This window comes from Lontra canadensis, unplaced genomic scaffold, assembly GCF_010015895.1.
Source record: "Lontra canadensis isolate GAN:19392208 unplaced genomic scaffold, GSC_riverotter_1.0 scaffold185, whole genome shotgun sequence".
Taxonomy (NCBI): domain Eukaryota; kingdom Metazoa; phylum Chordata; class Mammalia; order Carnivora; family Mustelidae; genus Lontra; species Lontra canadensis.
Genome location: NW_022631179.1, coordinates 1,112,267 through 1,125,027, shown reverse-complemented (window position 1 = coordinate 1,125,027; position 12,761 = coordinate 1,112,267). Strand labels below are relative to the sequence as shown.

At 42.0% G+C, this 12,761-nt stretch overlaps 2 protein-coding genes across 9 annotated transcripts in view; one reads left to right on the top strand and one right to left on the bottom strand.

The window, feature by feature from the left end:
- Positions 1-11,627, bottom strand: part of WAC (WW domain containing adaptor with coiled-coil) — an 82,779-nt gene extending 71,152 nt beyond the window's left edge. For 2 of the 8 annotated variants that reach the window (XM_032847128.1, XM_032847133.1), the window contains exons 1-3: positions 10,361-10,468; positions 9,922-9,958; positions 8,145-8,358 (exon numbers count right to left, since the gene is read on the bottom strand). In XM_032847128.1, the coding sequence (XP_032703019.1) occupies positions 8,145-8,358; positions 9,922-9,958; positions 10,361-10,401 (292 nt within the window). In that variant the 5' untranslated portion in view covers positions 10,402-10,468. Of the gene's footprint in view, positions 1-8,144; positions 8,359-9,921; positions 9,959-10,360; positions 10,786-10,956; positions 11,063-11,609 lie in introns of those variants that run through there. The other 6 variants (XM_032847131.1, XM_032847132.1, XM_032847130.1 and 3 more) reach the window with 6 other exon arrangements.
- LOC116860852 (WAS/WASL-interacting protein family member 3-like) lies at positions 10,049-12,470 on the top strand. The gene is made up of 2 exons (XM_032847136.1): positions 10,049-11,530; positions 11,826-12,470. Exon 1 carries the CDS (start codon positions 10,250-10,252, stop codon positions 11,078-11,080), a length of 831 nt encoding a protein of 276 aa, XP_032703027.1. The 5' UTR covers positions 10,049-10,249; the 3' UTR covers positions 11,081-11,530; positions 11,826-12,470.
- Positions 12,471-12,761: the final 291 nt, after the last annotated feature.

Sequence of the window (12,761 nt, the reverse complement as noted above, 5' to 3'; positions counted from 1 at the left end):
AATCAATAGCCACTAACTACATATGGCAAGTAAGCACAAGAAACATGGCTAGTCCAAACTGAAAGGTGCTAAAAAGTGCAAAATACTGGATTTCAAAGACTTCATGGGGGGCAGGGGGGTAAAGAATCTTATTAATAGCTTTAAAAATATCAAATACACGTTGAAATGATATTCTGGACATACTAGGTCAGAAAACACACTAAAATTAATTTTGCTTTACTTTTACTTCAACGGAACTACTAGAAAACCACACATTTAATTTGCGCTGGTGGCTCACATTAACTAGAATATGCATTCTAGCCAAGATCCCCAGGTGAGAATATTCTACACATTCAAGTTTCAGAAGCACTGTTCCAGACAGTAACAATTCCAGTATTATTCTAGCCACCCATTTACTGAAATGCTACAAGGTGTCAGGCACTCTTCTATGCAAGAGTAATACAAGTTAACAAAACAAATTCACTCCCTGTTCTTTCTGGTAGAGTATATTCCACAGAAGACAACCAAAGAAAAGCTGAAATATAATCAGTTCAGCTATTAACACTTGTATTTGAAAAATGCACATTTGTTCCAGCACTATTGATAAATCAAGAAATTATTTGAGCATAACACAAATTTCCCACTTATCAGCAGTTTCACCTGTGAAAAACACTAGCTATACCTAGACGAACCAAGCTACATAGGAATTTACAAGGCACACACCCCAGACATCTGCCAGCTACCTCAATTCATCCTAGGAGTTATGAATCATACCCATCCACAGTTAGTGTGACAACTTTCAGAGGGTTCAGATACCCCTCCCTCCATCAATTAAGAGTAACTCACAAGCTGCAGCCCTTTCAGAAGATGCCCACCTCCCTCCCACAAGCTCATTTCTGGTCTTTATGAACATAAAGTACTAAGTTTACTGAACTGTTACTGTACTCCTTAATCATTTAATATGTCATGCTAGGATTTTCATTGGATTCCTATCTCTTTCATGTGCCCCTAACTACATTTTCCCCAAAAACCCTGTGGTGGGATTTTGTATGGCATGAGGACTTTCAGGAACACACATGTCATGTTATAGCAAAATGACAGTTAAGTAACATCAGGTCACATGAAGTTCAAGGCAGAATACTCAGTGAAAAGGACGGAAAGTGATGGAGATGGCTATTTCAGTGATGGGGAAGGACAGGGAAGGCCCCTGGGAGATGGTGACATTTACACCCAACACTGAAGTTAAGAGCGCACCAGAAGAATGCACAAAAAGATGAATGTTCTAGAGAGCATAAAATGAAGTAATCTTGAGACAAAAACAAACTTCTCTAAGGCCAGAATGGACGGGGCAGCACAAACAAGGACAAGAGGGGTAGGTGAGGAAGCTGAAGAAACACCCAGACACCACATTACACAGGGTCTTTTATACGCCTTCCTAACAACAGGGAGTCACTGGACGGTTTTCAGAAAAAGAGTGATGTGAGCTGACTGGCATTTTAACTGGACCACTCTGGACTGCGTGGGGGAAGTAACTCTGTGATGCAAAAAAGAACACCATTCAAAGGCTTCTACAGAGTCCTGGTAAGAGAATGTGGTAGCTAGGAGTATAATCGCTGTATTTGAATGGTTGTATTTGAAGCACTGAGAAGCGGTTTTAACTACAGTCCAAGTGAAGTATTTAGGCTACTATTAATTGTTAAAACTGGAAAGCTAGGCTCTTAGCTATATGTAACACCCTAGAGCTCTACCTTCAACTAACAGTCCGAAGTATTCCCATTTAAACAGGAAAAATCTTCATCAAAGGGTTGTTCTGGGATCAGATGAAAAACAGTATAAAAGTGTTTTCAAAATTATGAGGCATCACATAAAGAAGTAGAAGAGAGACTCTTCTGAGACATTTGCAAGACCTACATAACTGGTTTTGAAATGATTAACAAACAGTATCTCCCAATACTTAGTACAGAGTCCCAGAAGCAGAACAGTTACAGATGTGGTCCTACATACAGATTCCCTGTAAAGATGCCCCCGTTCATTGCTATCTTCACTCTTTCCAGCATCATAACAAAATGATAAACTATATACACAACCATTCTGCGCAATAGAAGACGATAAGCAAACACTTAACATTGAAATAATCTCGTTTTCTGTGAATTATGGGCCAAAAATCCTAAGTATGGTATACCAAATATTTTAAATATATCTTGCACAACTAAAAAACAGTTCAATTAAGACTGCCTTAAAAGATCAAGGTGAGGGGTTCCTGGGTGGCTCAGTGGGTAAGCCTCTGCCTTCCGCTCAGGTCGTGATCTCAGGATCCTGGGATCAAGCCCTGCATCGGGCTCTCTGCTCAGCGGGAGCCTGCTTCCCTTCTCTCTCTGCCTACTTGTGATCGGTCAAATAAATAAAAATCTTAAAAAAAAAAAAAAAAAAGAAAAGAAAAGAAATACCACTGTATCAGTAATAATATATAAACATCTCTTTAAAAACAACAAAAATGTTAAAAAGTGATGATTAAGACAAATGATGGATGTGTTCAAATACATGCACATATGTCTAGGGTGTATGTATGTATTTTCTTAAAACAAAAACAGCAAGAACTGAAATATTAGGACCGCTAACCTGCCAAGCTTATTCGGTTTCTCTTGAAATGGAATAGCTATTTCCTGTGGTCTTTACGTGAACTATGGAGATCCAAGGCAAACATATCTGCCTATTATCTTATTATAAAGCATCAGGCAATAAAAATGGGTAATATCGCCTATTTCACTGGACTGAAATCCAAGCTTTTAGTAAACTTTAGCTTCTGTATGAAATCTCCCAAGTTGCTGAGTACAAATGTCTGAGTATGAAGGCCTGAGAAAAATGGCTGCTTCCAAACGAAAATACTGGCACACTTTCATGTTCAAACTCTTTTAAAAAGTAGAACACTGACGTGCTATCTTGGTCTAGAACTACACACACGTATAGTGCCAATGTCAATGCCATGGCTTTGATAAGTTAGACACAACCACCAAGGAAGTTGGGTGAAAGCATCAAGATACAAGAGGATATGACTTTAATTTGTGCTACAATAAAAACCCACCAAATAAGCTATCAATATGCCTAAATATCTGACACTGTAAACAATTTACCAGAGAAGACCAATTTCTAGAGTCAGATCTGCCACTATTTGTTCAATTTTACACAAGTAAATTTTCTCTCATTTGTAAAACAGATGGTTTATCTGTTCTACCTTCCAAGAGCAACAGGAGGATCAAATGAGACTGTTAATTTTTATAAGACTTTCTAGCATTACAAATGCAAAACATATTACATTTTATTCAAAGCATAAAGTTGCCTGAAGAATCAACCGTAAGCTGTACATATTACTCAAGTATCAGCCTATCACCCAAGGTGAAGAGATTCAAACATTCCTAAATTATATTTTAAAAACTATAAATGCACCAATTATCCCCAAATAGTCCCTACAGAACGATTTCTTCAAATGTTATATAGTATCTTTTGTTTGAAAATTAGATGAAAATACATTTCCAAATATCTCCAAATATGGCTAAATGACAAAACGAGATAAAAACTTTTACTACGCACACTAGTATTTTTTCAAGTCTGTAGAAACAATGGTTACTAAAACCACTAAAAGCAATTTTACTTTGTACTCGATATCTAAATGCTCAGGAAACCAATGAAGAATATTTTTCAATGAGTCAATTGAGTTATCTCCCCCCCAAAAAGAGATTTCTAACAAGTATTCCAAATGTATCTTACAATAAGTTTCTTACAAATAATTCTGAAAGGGATGTGAAAAATGGGACAACCCCCAAGAGGTTTAAGTTTTGTGGAACAGCTTTCCAGAATCCTTGTAAAGATACCTTCACTCCTAAACTCACCTGTACCATCATCATTCTTAAAGTTATTTGCGTAAAATCTTCATTTAAAACAAGTCCTCAAGAAAAACATACTTCAATAACTAAAGAGAAAGTGTTTTTAAAATTCCACGAAAGTACAAATTCAACATGTACTGTATGCTCATACTTCTGCGGTTTGGATGTCAGCCGCACTTTTAAAAACGTGTTTAAGCTATAAAAACAGATCTAATGATTGTACCTGAGATTCTTACTTTTTGGTTATTTTTTTTTTTTTAAAGACTGTTTTGCAAATAACTCCCGAATATATAAGAATAACTTGATTCACCAAGTTAAAGAATCATTTAAGTAATTTACACTCACGTAACTTCCCTTAAATTATAAGAACCTACATTCTCTAATGAATCTGAAAAGGACAAAATCTAATTCTCTAAATTGTACATACTATGCTATAGTCTTTTTTTCTTAAGATTTTATTTATTTGACAGAGATAGACACAGCAAGAGAAGGAACACAAGCAGGGTAAGGGGAGAGGGAGGCAGGCTTCCCGCTGAGCAAGGAGCCAAAGATGCTCCTCTCAAGCCAGCCCTGAAGAGTCCAATGCAGGGCTTGATCCCCGGACTCTGGGTCCTGACCAGAGCGGAAGGCGGTTGCTTAACGACTGAGCCACCCACGTTCCCCTATAGTAAGTCTTTTTTTAAATTAAAGAGTTCTACAACTGACAAACCTCCTTGCTTTTACTTTTCCTAATAAATTACTTGAAGTCCTTTTATACATTACTTCCAAACTTTCCAAGGAAATCCAATGTGCCATAAAAGAAATCTAGTCATCAATGTAAAAAATACATTGTGATGTAGACAGATGCCAGTAAAGCCCAACCTTGATTTTGAGTCCCACATTTGTTTATAAGCTTTGTAAAATGCAAGTTACAAAAAAAAAAAAAAAAATCTCCAAGTTACAAATCACATAGGCTCTTAAGTTAGTAAATTTTTACTAAAGTCTTAAGGTCTTTTTTTTTATACCCTAAAATGGGGATGCCTGGGTGGCTCAGTGGGTTAAAGCCTCTGCCTTCGGCTCAGGTCATGATTCCAGGGTCCTGGGATCAAGCCCTGCATTGGGCTCTCTGCTCAGCAGAAGTCCGCTTCCCCCTCCTCTCTACTGGCCTCTCTGCCTACTTGTGATCTGTCAAATAAATAAAATCTTAATAAAAAAAAAAAAAGTAAAAAAAAATTAAACCCTAAAATGAAAATAATGTATTTGATATTAGATCAATAAATAATATAGTAACCTGTTCTTAGTTTTGTTTTTCAAAGATTTATTTGACAGAGATCACAAGCAGGCAGGCAGAGAAAGGGGGGAAGCAGGCTCCCCGACAAGCAGAGAGCCCAATGTGCAATGCAGGGCTTGATCCTGGACCCTAAGATCATGACCTGAACGGAAGGTAGAGAGAGGCTTAACCCACTAAGCCACCCAGGGGCCTCTACAGGTTTGGGTTTTTGTTTTTTTTTGTTTTTTTTTTTTTTTCAAGATTTTATTTATTAGAGAGAGAGAGAGAGAGAGAGAGAGCGCATGAAAGAGGGGGAGGAGAGGGAGAAGCAGACTCCCCACTGAGCAGGAAGCCTGATGTGGGACTCAGTCCCAGGACTCTAGGCTCATGACCTGAGCCAAAGGCAGTCACTTAACCAACTAAGCAGCCCAGTTTTGTTTTTGTTTTTGTTTTTTTAAAGAGGGAGAGCGGGAAGGAGGGAGAAAGGGAGTGAATCTTAAGCAGGCTCCACACCCAGCGTGTAGCCCAACGTAGGGCTGGCTTTCACAACCCTGAGATGTGACCTGAGCTGAAATCAAGAGTCAAACTGACAGAGCTAACCAGGTGTCCCATAAACTGTTTTTAAATTAAGTTACTTACACAGGTGCACTGATAATCCAACTCACTGCGCTGAACTTCAGGAAATGGTTCTGACTTTACATATATGAATACTCATATATATCACAATTCATTTAAAAATCTCAAAGAATACAAATGCCTGTAAAAAAACATACTTACACACTTTAAAAAATTAAGTTTCAAACACGTATCAGCGATAAAAGAAAATATGGGAGCCAGTGAATAAGGACTAAAGAAGAATTAAATGAGAAAAGAATGAGCACTTCACATCTTTAAAAGAACTAACAGACACTCCAAAATTCAGGATGGAGATCTCTATTTCATACTTATTACTACTCATACATCGTAATTAAGGAATACAGCAGTCAGGCATACCAGAAATGATAGCTAGAAATGGAGCTATTTTACTAGTTAAAAGGTTCCAGAGGGAGGCAGATAAACAGCTAAAAAAACAAATGAGAAAGTGGGGCCTAACTTAGCAAATGACTGTATCAGAAAAATTAGAAGTCTCTTACAAATGAACCATCAGCAACCAGATGCAAACAGAAAGAAAACTAAAAGCCTGGAAGTATACAGAGTTCATATAGGAAGCAAAATTAAAATCAAAATTGGAAAGAAAAAAAAAAAAAAAAAAAGGAGTACAGAAAAAGTTAGCAGCTAAAACCACCATTAGCTGGCCAAGAGTCAAAGCCCTTCAAACTAGTTTTTCAAGGCCAGGATGACATTTTATCTTTCCTTTCAGGAATACCACAAAATTGTTGCCCTGTGTTTGTTGAATGAATAAGCAACAGAATAGTCTTGGGGTTATTTCATCTGTAAAGGAATTATCAGGTATGGTTAACTGTGAATGCTCGAAGAAAGCATTTACAGAACTTTCCCAGAGTGCCTAAACTGACTTCTTCCCAGATATGGACACAGAGGATATATACAGGAACAAGATCACAATCACTAAAAGAAAACCCAAGATACTTATCTGTAAGGAGATGAAGTACCGCATCCTATTCTGTCACAATTTCAAAAATTTTAAAAATAAAGCAGAGTACAATGCAAACAGCACCTGCCTTCCAAGAGCTAACATTTAAAATGAAATTCACTACAGAAGAATAACCGAAAATAGTGTCATCTCCAACCGTATCTAACATTAGAAAATTTACCCACAAAATTAAAAATATTAATAGTTTAAGTAATTTTACCATCACAGAACTTCTAACACTTCAATAACCAAACCCACCTCCTACTGGTTATATACAAAATACAATTTATCTGCATAAGTAGCACAAAGTTATAGCTATATTCAACAGAACTGTATCCCCCCTTCCATACAGCGCCAAAATTCTTTCATTTCAATGCTATCTTCTGACCATTATTAATTTCCTCAACCCAGGAACTATGGACAGAGGAGACCTATGTTTCTGATTATCTGATTTCACGGAATAAAAATGATCTCCATCCTAAGAGGCAGAAAAAGAGGACCAGAAGATGCAGGCTATTTTTAAAAAGTGAACGAAGAATTGAGAAGCTCATGGACAGAAAACCACATGGCACTCATTTGAGTTTCCTTAGAAGATTCTGCAAGCACAATCACTGTTGTATATATGTATCTCAAACATAAGCAATAGAAGATCTTATAGTGGGGAAAAAAAAACAATGTTTCATTTACCCAGTGAAAATAGCTTGTGCCTCAGTACATGCTTTAGACTCAAAATCTGAGTCTAAATTAAATGGGCAAATTAAATCTGAAAATAGTTACAGAATGTATTTACTATTTCTTAGCCTCCTAGCACAAAGAGCTTGAGGCAGGGTAGTAACTGAGTAACAGCACTATACAAAAGAAAGGAGACTAACTTTTAAAATAAAAGTTGAATGTCTGTATGAACACAGTATAAAAATTACACTAATAAAATCCTGGAGAATACGGAAAACAACATTTTAAATGCTAACAACAAAAACCCAAAAGAATTTTCTGATCACAGGTCATTTTTTTAGCTTGTAAACGATCTCAAAAACCATACTAAGCTTTTAAATTCATAACTTATCAGTAGGAATCACATTTGAACTCCTTATAAAAATAAATTTAAACAACCTAAGAATCTCAAACGGAGTCAAATAAATTGAAGACTTTACTTGAAAAGGTGATAAAGTTCTTTTCTTGGAAAAATGTCCTGTATTTCTCTCATCGTTAACAAAGCATTTGATAAGTTATATTCATAAACACATTCTCTTATAAGCCATTGGTATCCATTTTAAGATGCTCAACTCAATACCTTATTTCTAGAGTGACTTGTTTATTAATTAAGTAAATTGACGGACATAAAATATTTTGATGACACAACCATACAGGGAAATATCCCTGCAACCTACTGTTTTACAGAGAGCTATTAAGTATATGTGGAGGTTTCATCAAAAAAGCTACTCACCACCATCCCTCTCTCTAACTCTGTGAATATGCACATTTTTGGCCTTACTGTGACCTGTGCTGTCACTATATTTGTTTTCAGGACTATCAGATCTCCGCAACATTTTATTTGGTGGTGAAGGATCTGCGGCGTCTCGCATTTTTTCATGTCTGTGATCACCGCTACTGGGGTGACTCTTCGATGAATACTTAAGTGCCTGCAAAACATCACCCCCCCAAAAAAAGAGAAAAAAATGAAACTTTAAACTTCCTAGATGATTTTATCATAAAAGTTGGCGTATCAACTTCAGTTCATGAACTTCTATCAATAAAATTAAAATTTCTACTTCTAATTCTGCCTTTAAGTTATTCAGACACCTAAGTACCTAAGACTTAGTCTACGGCTTCTTGAATGAATCAGGTTAAAAAAAAAAAAATTTTTTTCATTAAGTTATTTTTTTAACTACAAAAAAAAAAAAAAATCAAACACCTTGGTACATTAATTCCTTAATAAATTTTTCTGGGAATAACAAAGTTTAATCCAAAGTAGAAACTAGTGTACTAGTTTCATCTTGAGTACTAATGTAACCTTGTGTTCTACAACTGATACACACAGATACAAGTATACATTAAGAATAAGCATGTTTCTACAAACCTTTAAAAAAAAAAAAAAAAAAGAACCATCAGTTTCACCAATTTTTGATCCAAAAAAACCCATTTCACATCTAACTTACCTACTCTTGCACAGGTATTGAAAATAATTTCGAGGTATAAAAATGTTGGCGGATATTTCTAACATAATTTAATGGAACTTCCTCACAATGGTTTAGTTTCATTCTAATACACATTTAAGACACCCATAATAAACCAGTGTTAATTAGTAGGTTTCAGAGAAGCAGATTCAACAGGGTTTAATCTTTTGACTATGCAAAGATAATGAACAATGTTTTACACATCAAGGGACCTAGGATTTTTAACTGGTAACGTAACTATCAGCTTAGAAATTCCTTTAAGTGATTAGGTGTAGAAAGTGGAAAGTTTTATTTCTGGTGTCATCTGATAGTTACCAGCCATTTATGAGATTTCCACCTCAGAACAAGGCCCACTTTTATCGCAATTTTTAAAAACTTTACATGCAGAAACCGCAGTAACAAAAAAGAACCTACCTACCTAGAACCATCTATGCTAGAATGGATTATCCATAAAAAGACTTCTGACCATGGAATGAATTATCCAAGTATTCAAAGATCTCAATTCTCACAAAGAGAAAAGCTCTTTCACTAGTAACTGAACTATTTGCACCAAAAACAAAATAGGGAAGGAATAGTTTAGGAGACACATTTAAGAGTTGAAAATCAATTAGTTATTTCTTCTCAAGCCTTCCATCTAACTTAAGTATCGTTACGTTAACTTTTAGTTCCCAAATACAATAAATATGGCTCAGAAGTCACCTATCATCTCATCCCTTCGATTCCTTCACACCGAAATAATCGAGTTAGGTCCTTCCTGGCTAGATTTTTTTTTTCTTTAAGAAAAAAAAAAAAAAAAAGAAAAAACAGAAAACAAAAAACCCTGAACTTCCTCCAGTCACCTGTCAAAATATGTCACTAAACGTTGCTGGAGAGCGCTAACAGAACCAAACACAAAATTTTAAGGGGACCCGCGGTGCTAGTTTCAGATTTGTTGCACCGAAGGGCCTGTAGCGACTTCTGAAGCCTGCGCTCGAGTAGCAGTTCCTCCCTTCCCCCTCCGTCCCCCCACCCACCCCTCCACCCCTCCACCCCGGCCTCGGCTGGTACCTGGTAAGGCTGCGAGTCCCCCCTCCGGTCGTGACAGCTGAAAAACAGGAAGAGAGAACGCGATATGAGACACCTCGGTGGGGGGTGGGGGGGTAGGAAGAAAACGGGTTCCCCCCCCAGCGCCCCTCCCCGCGGGAGACCTACCAAACGTACCGGCAATGAGCCCCCACACACACACCGCACACACACAGCCGGCTGAAAGACGGGAACGAGGGCGAAACGCCGAGAACCCGGCCCTCCGCTGCCTCCACACTCACTCCGTCCTCGCCCGCTCGCGCGGCTGCTCCTCCTCCTCCCAGCCCGATCCGGATCAGGGTTAACAACAAAAATGGCGGCTCAGCCAGCACCAGATAAGGAGGAACAGCCCCCCCCCCTCCGCGCCGCCGCCACCGCCCCCCGCCCGCGCTGCGGCCCGGCCCGAAACGAAAAGACAATTTACCCATCACTGAGTCTCTGCTGTTTCCTCGCATACATTACCATCAATGCCCGGCCTGTGAGTGTGTGTCGGGGGAGGGGGAGAGCGGCCGCGAGAGGCGGGCGGGCGGGCGCGCAGGCGGCGGGCGGGCGGCAGCACCGGCACCAGGGCCCGACGCGCCCTCGGCGACTCTCAGCACCTCCCCGTTACTGGCGCCGGCGTTCCCGGGCCATCTCCCTCCGCCGCCACCACGCTCACTCTCAGCCCAGGCAGCCGCGCCAACTACACGGCGGCAGCGGCGAACGGGGGGAGGGGGGCAAGAAGACGCGTCCGGCTCTGCCCCGCGGAGAGCTACTGCCTCCTCCGCCTTCTCTTCCTCCTGCTCCTCCGTCTCCTCCCCTCCTCCCCCCGTCGCCGCCGCTGCCTGGTCCTTCGCCGCCGCCTCCTGCTGCCGCCGCCGCCGCCGCTGGTGCCGCCGCTGCCGCTCCACCAACTACATCCGGGCAACTCGGACGCCGCGGCCTTCGGAAAACCTCGGCAGTTTCCGCCGCGCCCCTCCTCTCCCACCCTCTGCCTTCCTCCCCGCCCCGCGCGGCTCCGGAACGCCGCCTTCGGCAAACCTCGGCTCGGCCCGGCCTTCCTCTTCCTCTGAGGCCTGGCTCGCCTCCTCGCGACCCGTCAGCTCTTTCCGGTTGTCGCTTCTTTTCCTCACGCCCAAGTCCGGCCGCTGCCGTTCCAGTTTAGGGATAGTCCCGTTCGGGGACCTGCTCGAGGCTGGTCCCGGAGGCTCCGGGGTGCGCGGGGTGGGAGCCACCTTCGGGAGGAGGACGGTGGGGCGCGAGAGGAGCCATCGCGGACTAAATAAAGGAGGCTGCGGCTGCTGCGCGTGCGCCCGGAGGCGCGGGGGTGGGAGGGTGCCCTTGGGTGAGCTCTCCGGCCGCCCGCCCCCGCCCCTCGGGGCTCCGGCGGGGTGGTCGGAAACCCCGGGTTAGGCGGCTGGCGGGCGTTTACCAAGGCGCTTCCTCGGCCCGCAGCGACGGCAGCTGCGCTCGGAGAGGTGGGGAGCGCGCCGCTGCTCCGTGCGGCCCGCTCCTGGGAGCCGGAGCCCGGGCCTGGGCACTTGCCTCAGACCGGCCGCCGAGTGCGCGGCCGGCCTTCGGGGGGCCGGGGCCGCCTGGAGCTCGCCCGTTAGAAGTAAGTCTTACCCCCAGAAGCGTGCGGGAGGACGAGCTTGCCGAGCGAGGAAAGACGCAGCAGATAAGGGGTGGCGTACCGAATGCGGGAAGGCCGTGCGCGGCTTGAGGCGGGAGCGCTGCTCCGGGCGGTGAATGGAACCCGAGGCTGACCGCGAGCGGGAATGGGTTACTGGGGGAAGGTGGTGGTGAACCGCCTCGTCCTTGTTTCCTGTTTTCCGCCCGCCCCCACCCCACCCCCACCCCCCGCTGTGTCCTCCCCACCCTCTCCTTTATTTCCCATTTTTCTCTTCTAGTCCCTCCAACTTGCTGAAGTCCTTTGGTGAAGGAGCGCTCATTCCGTCGGACGTTCTGCATGTGAATAAAGGCACCGGGTGTGCTACAGGAAGCTGAGACGAATTGGATTTTATAGACTGCGGCAGGCACGATACCGACATTGGCATATTGGGAAGGGGAAAGTCAAGTATATCGCCCCAAATTAAGCTTTACTGGAAGGGTGGCGGTTGATACTTGGGTGGGGTTTACCCCCCTGCTCTAAATTCCTTATAAGGCAGCACTAATTTAACGAAAAGATTGTAATAAAGTAAATATATATTTGCATAGAAGAAAAAGGTAAAAGAGGAAACAAGCCAGAAGAGATAAGATCCCACCAAAAACCAGTATCAAAAAGTAACCGATTGACTTGGTATCCCACAAGTTACGTTACTGCTGGGCCTAATGAAGAGAAGGTATGATGTGGGGAAGAGGCCCTGAAATCACAATTGACAGAAATGTTTAAGTAGCGTGGTTTGTCACATCCACCTGCCAGATGTTAGGATAATTGACTGCTGTTTTCGAGAACCAGTAAAAGCCTACTTAATGCCCCCATGGGCTATCAGTAATTAAAAAGACTGCCAATGACTGAAATGGGGAAAAAATTAAAAACCTAGAGTTATGTGCAATTTCTTTTTTATTTAAGATTTTATTTCTTTTGGAGAGAGCGTGGGGGAGGGGAGGAAGGAGCAGAGGGGAAGGAAGATGGAGGAGGAAAGAATCTCAAGCATATTTCTGCTGATGGGAGCCCCACCCAGGGCTGGATACCGTGACCCTGAGATCACTGAGCTGAAACCAAGAGTTGAACTCTAAGGGGCTGAACCATCCAGCCACCCCTTAGGGTGCAATTTCTAACACTTTTGTAACACACAGAAGACAGAAGATAGCAGCTTTGCAGAGTACACAAAGTAGTACATACA

Bases quoted from the DNA above. Each gene is read 5' to 3' on its own strand.
- LOC116860852 (XM_032847136.1), top strand. From the start codon at position 10,250: ATGGCGGCTCAGCCAGCACCAGATAAGGAGGAACAGCCCCCCCCCCTC.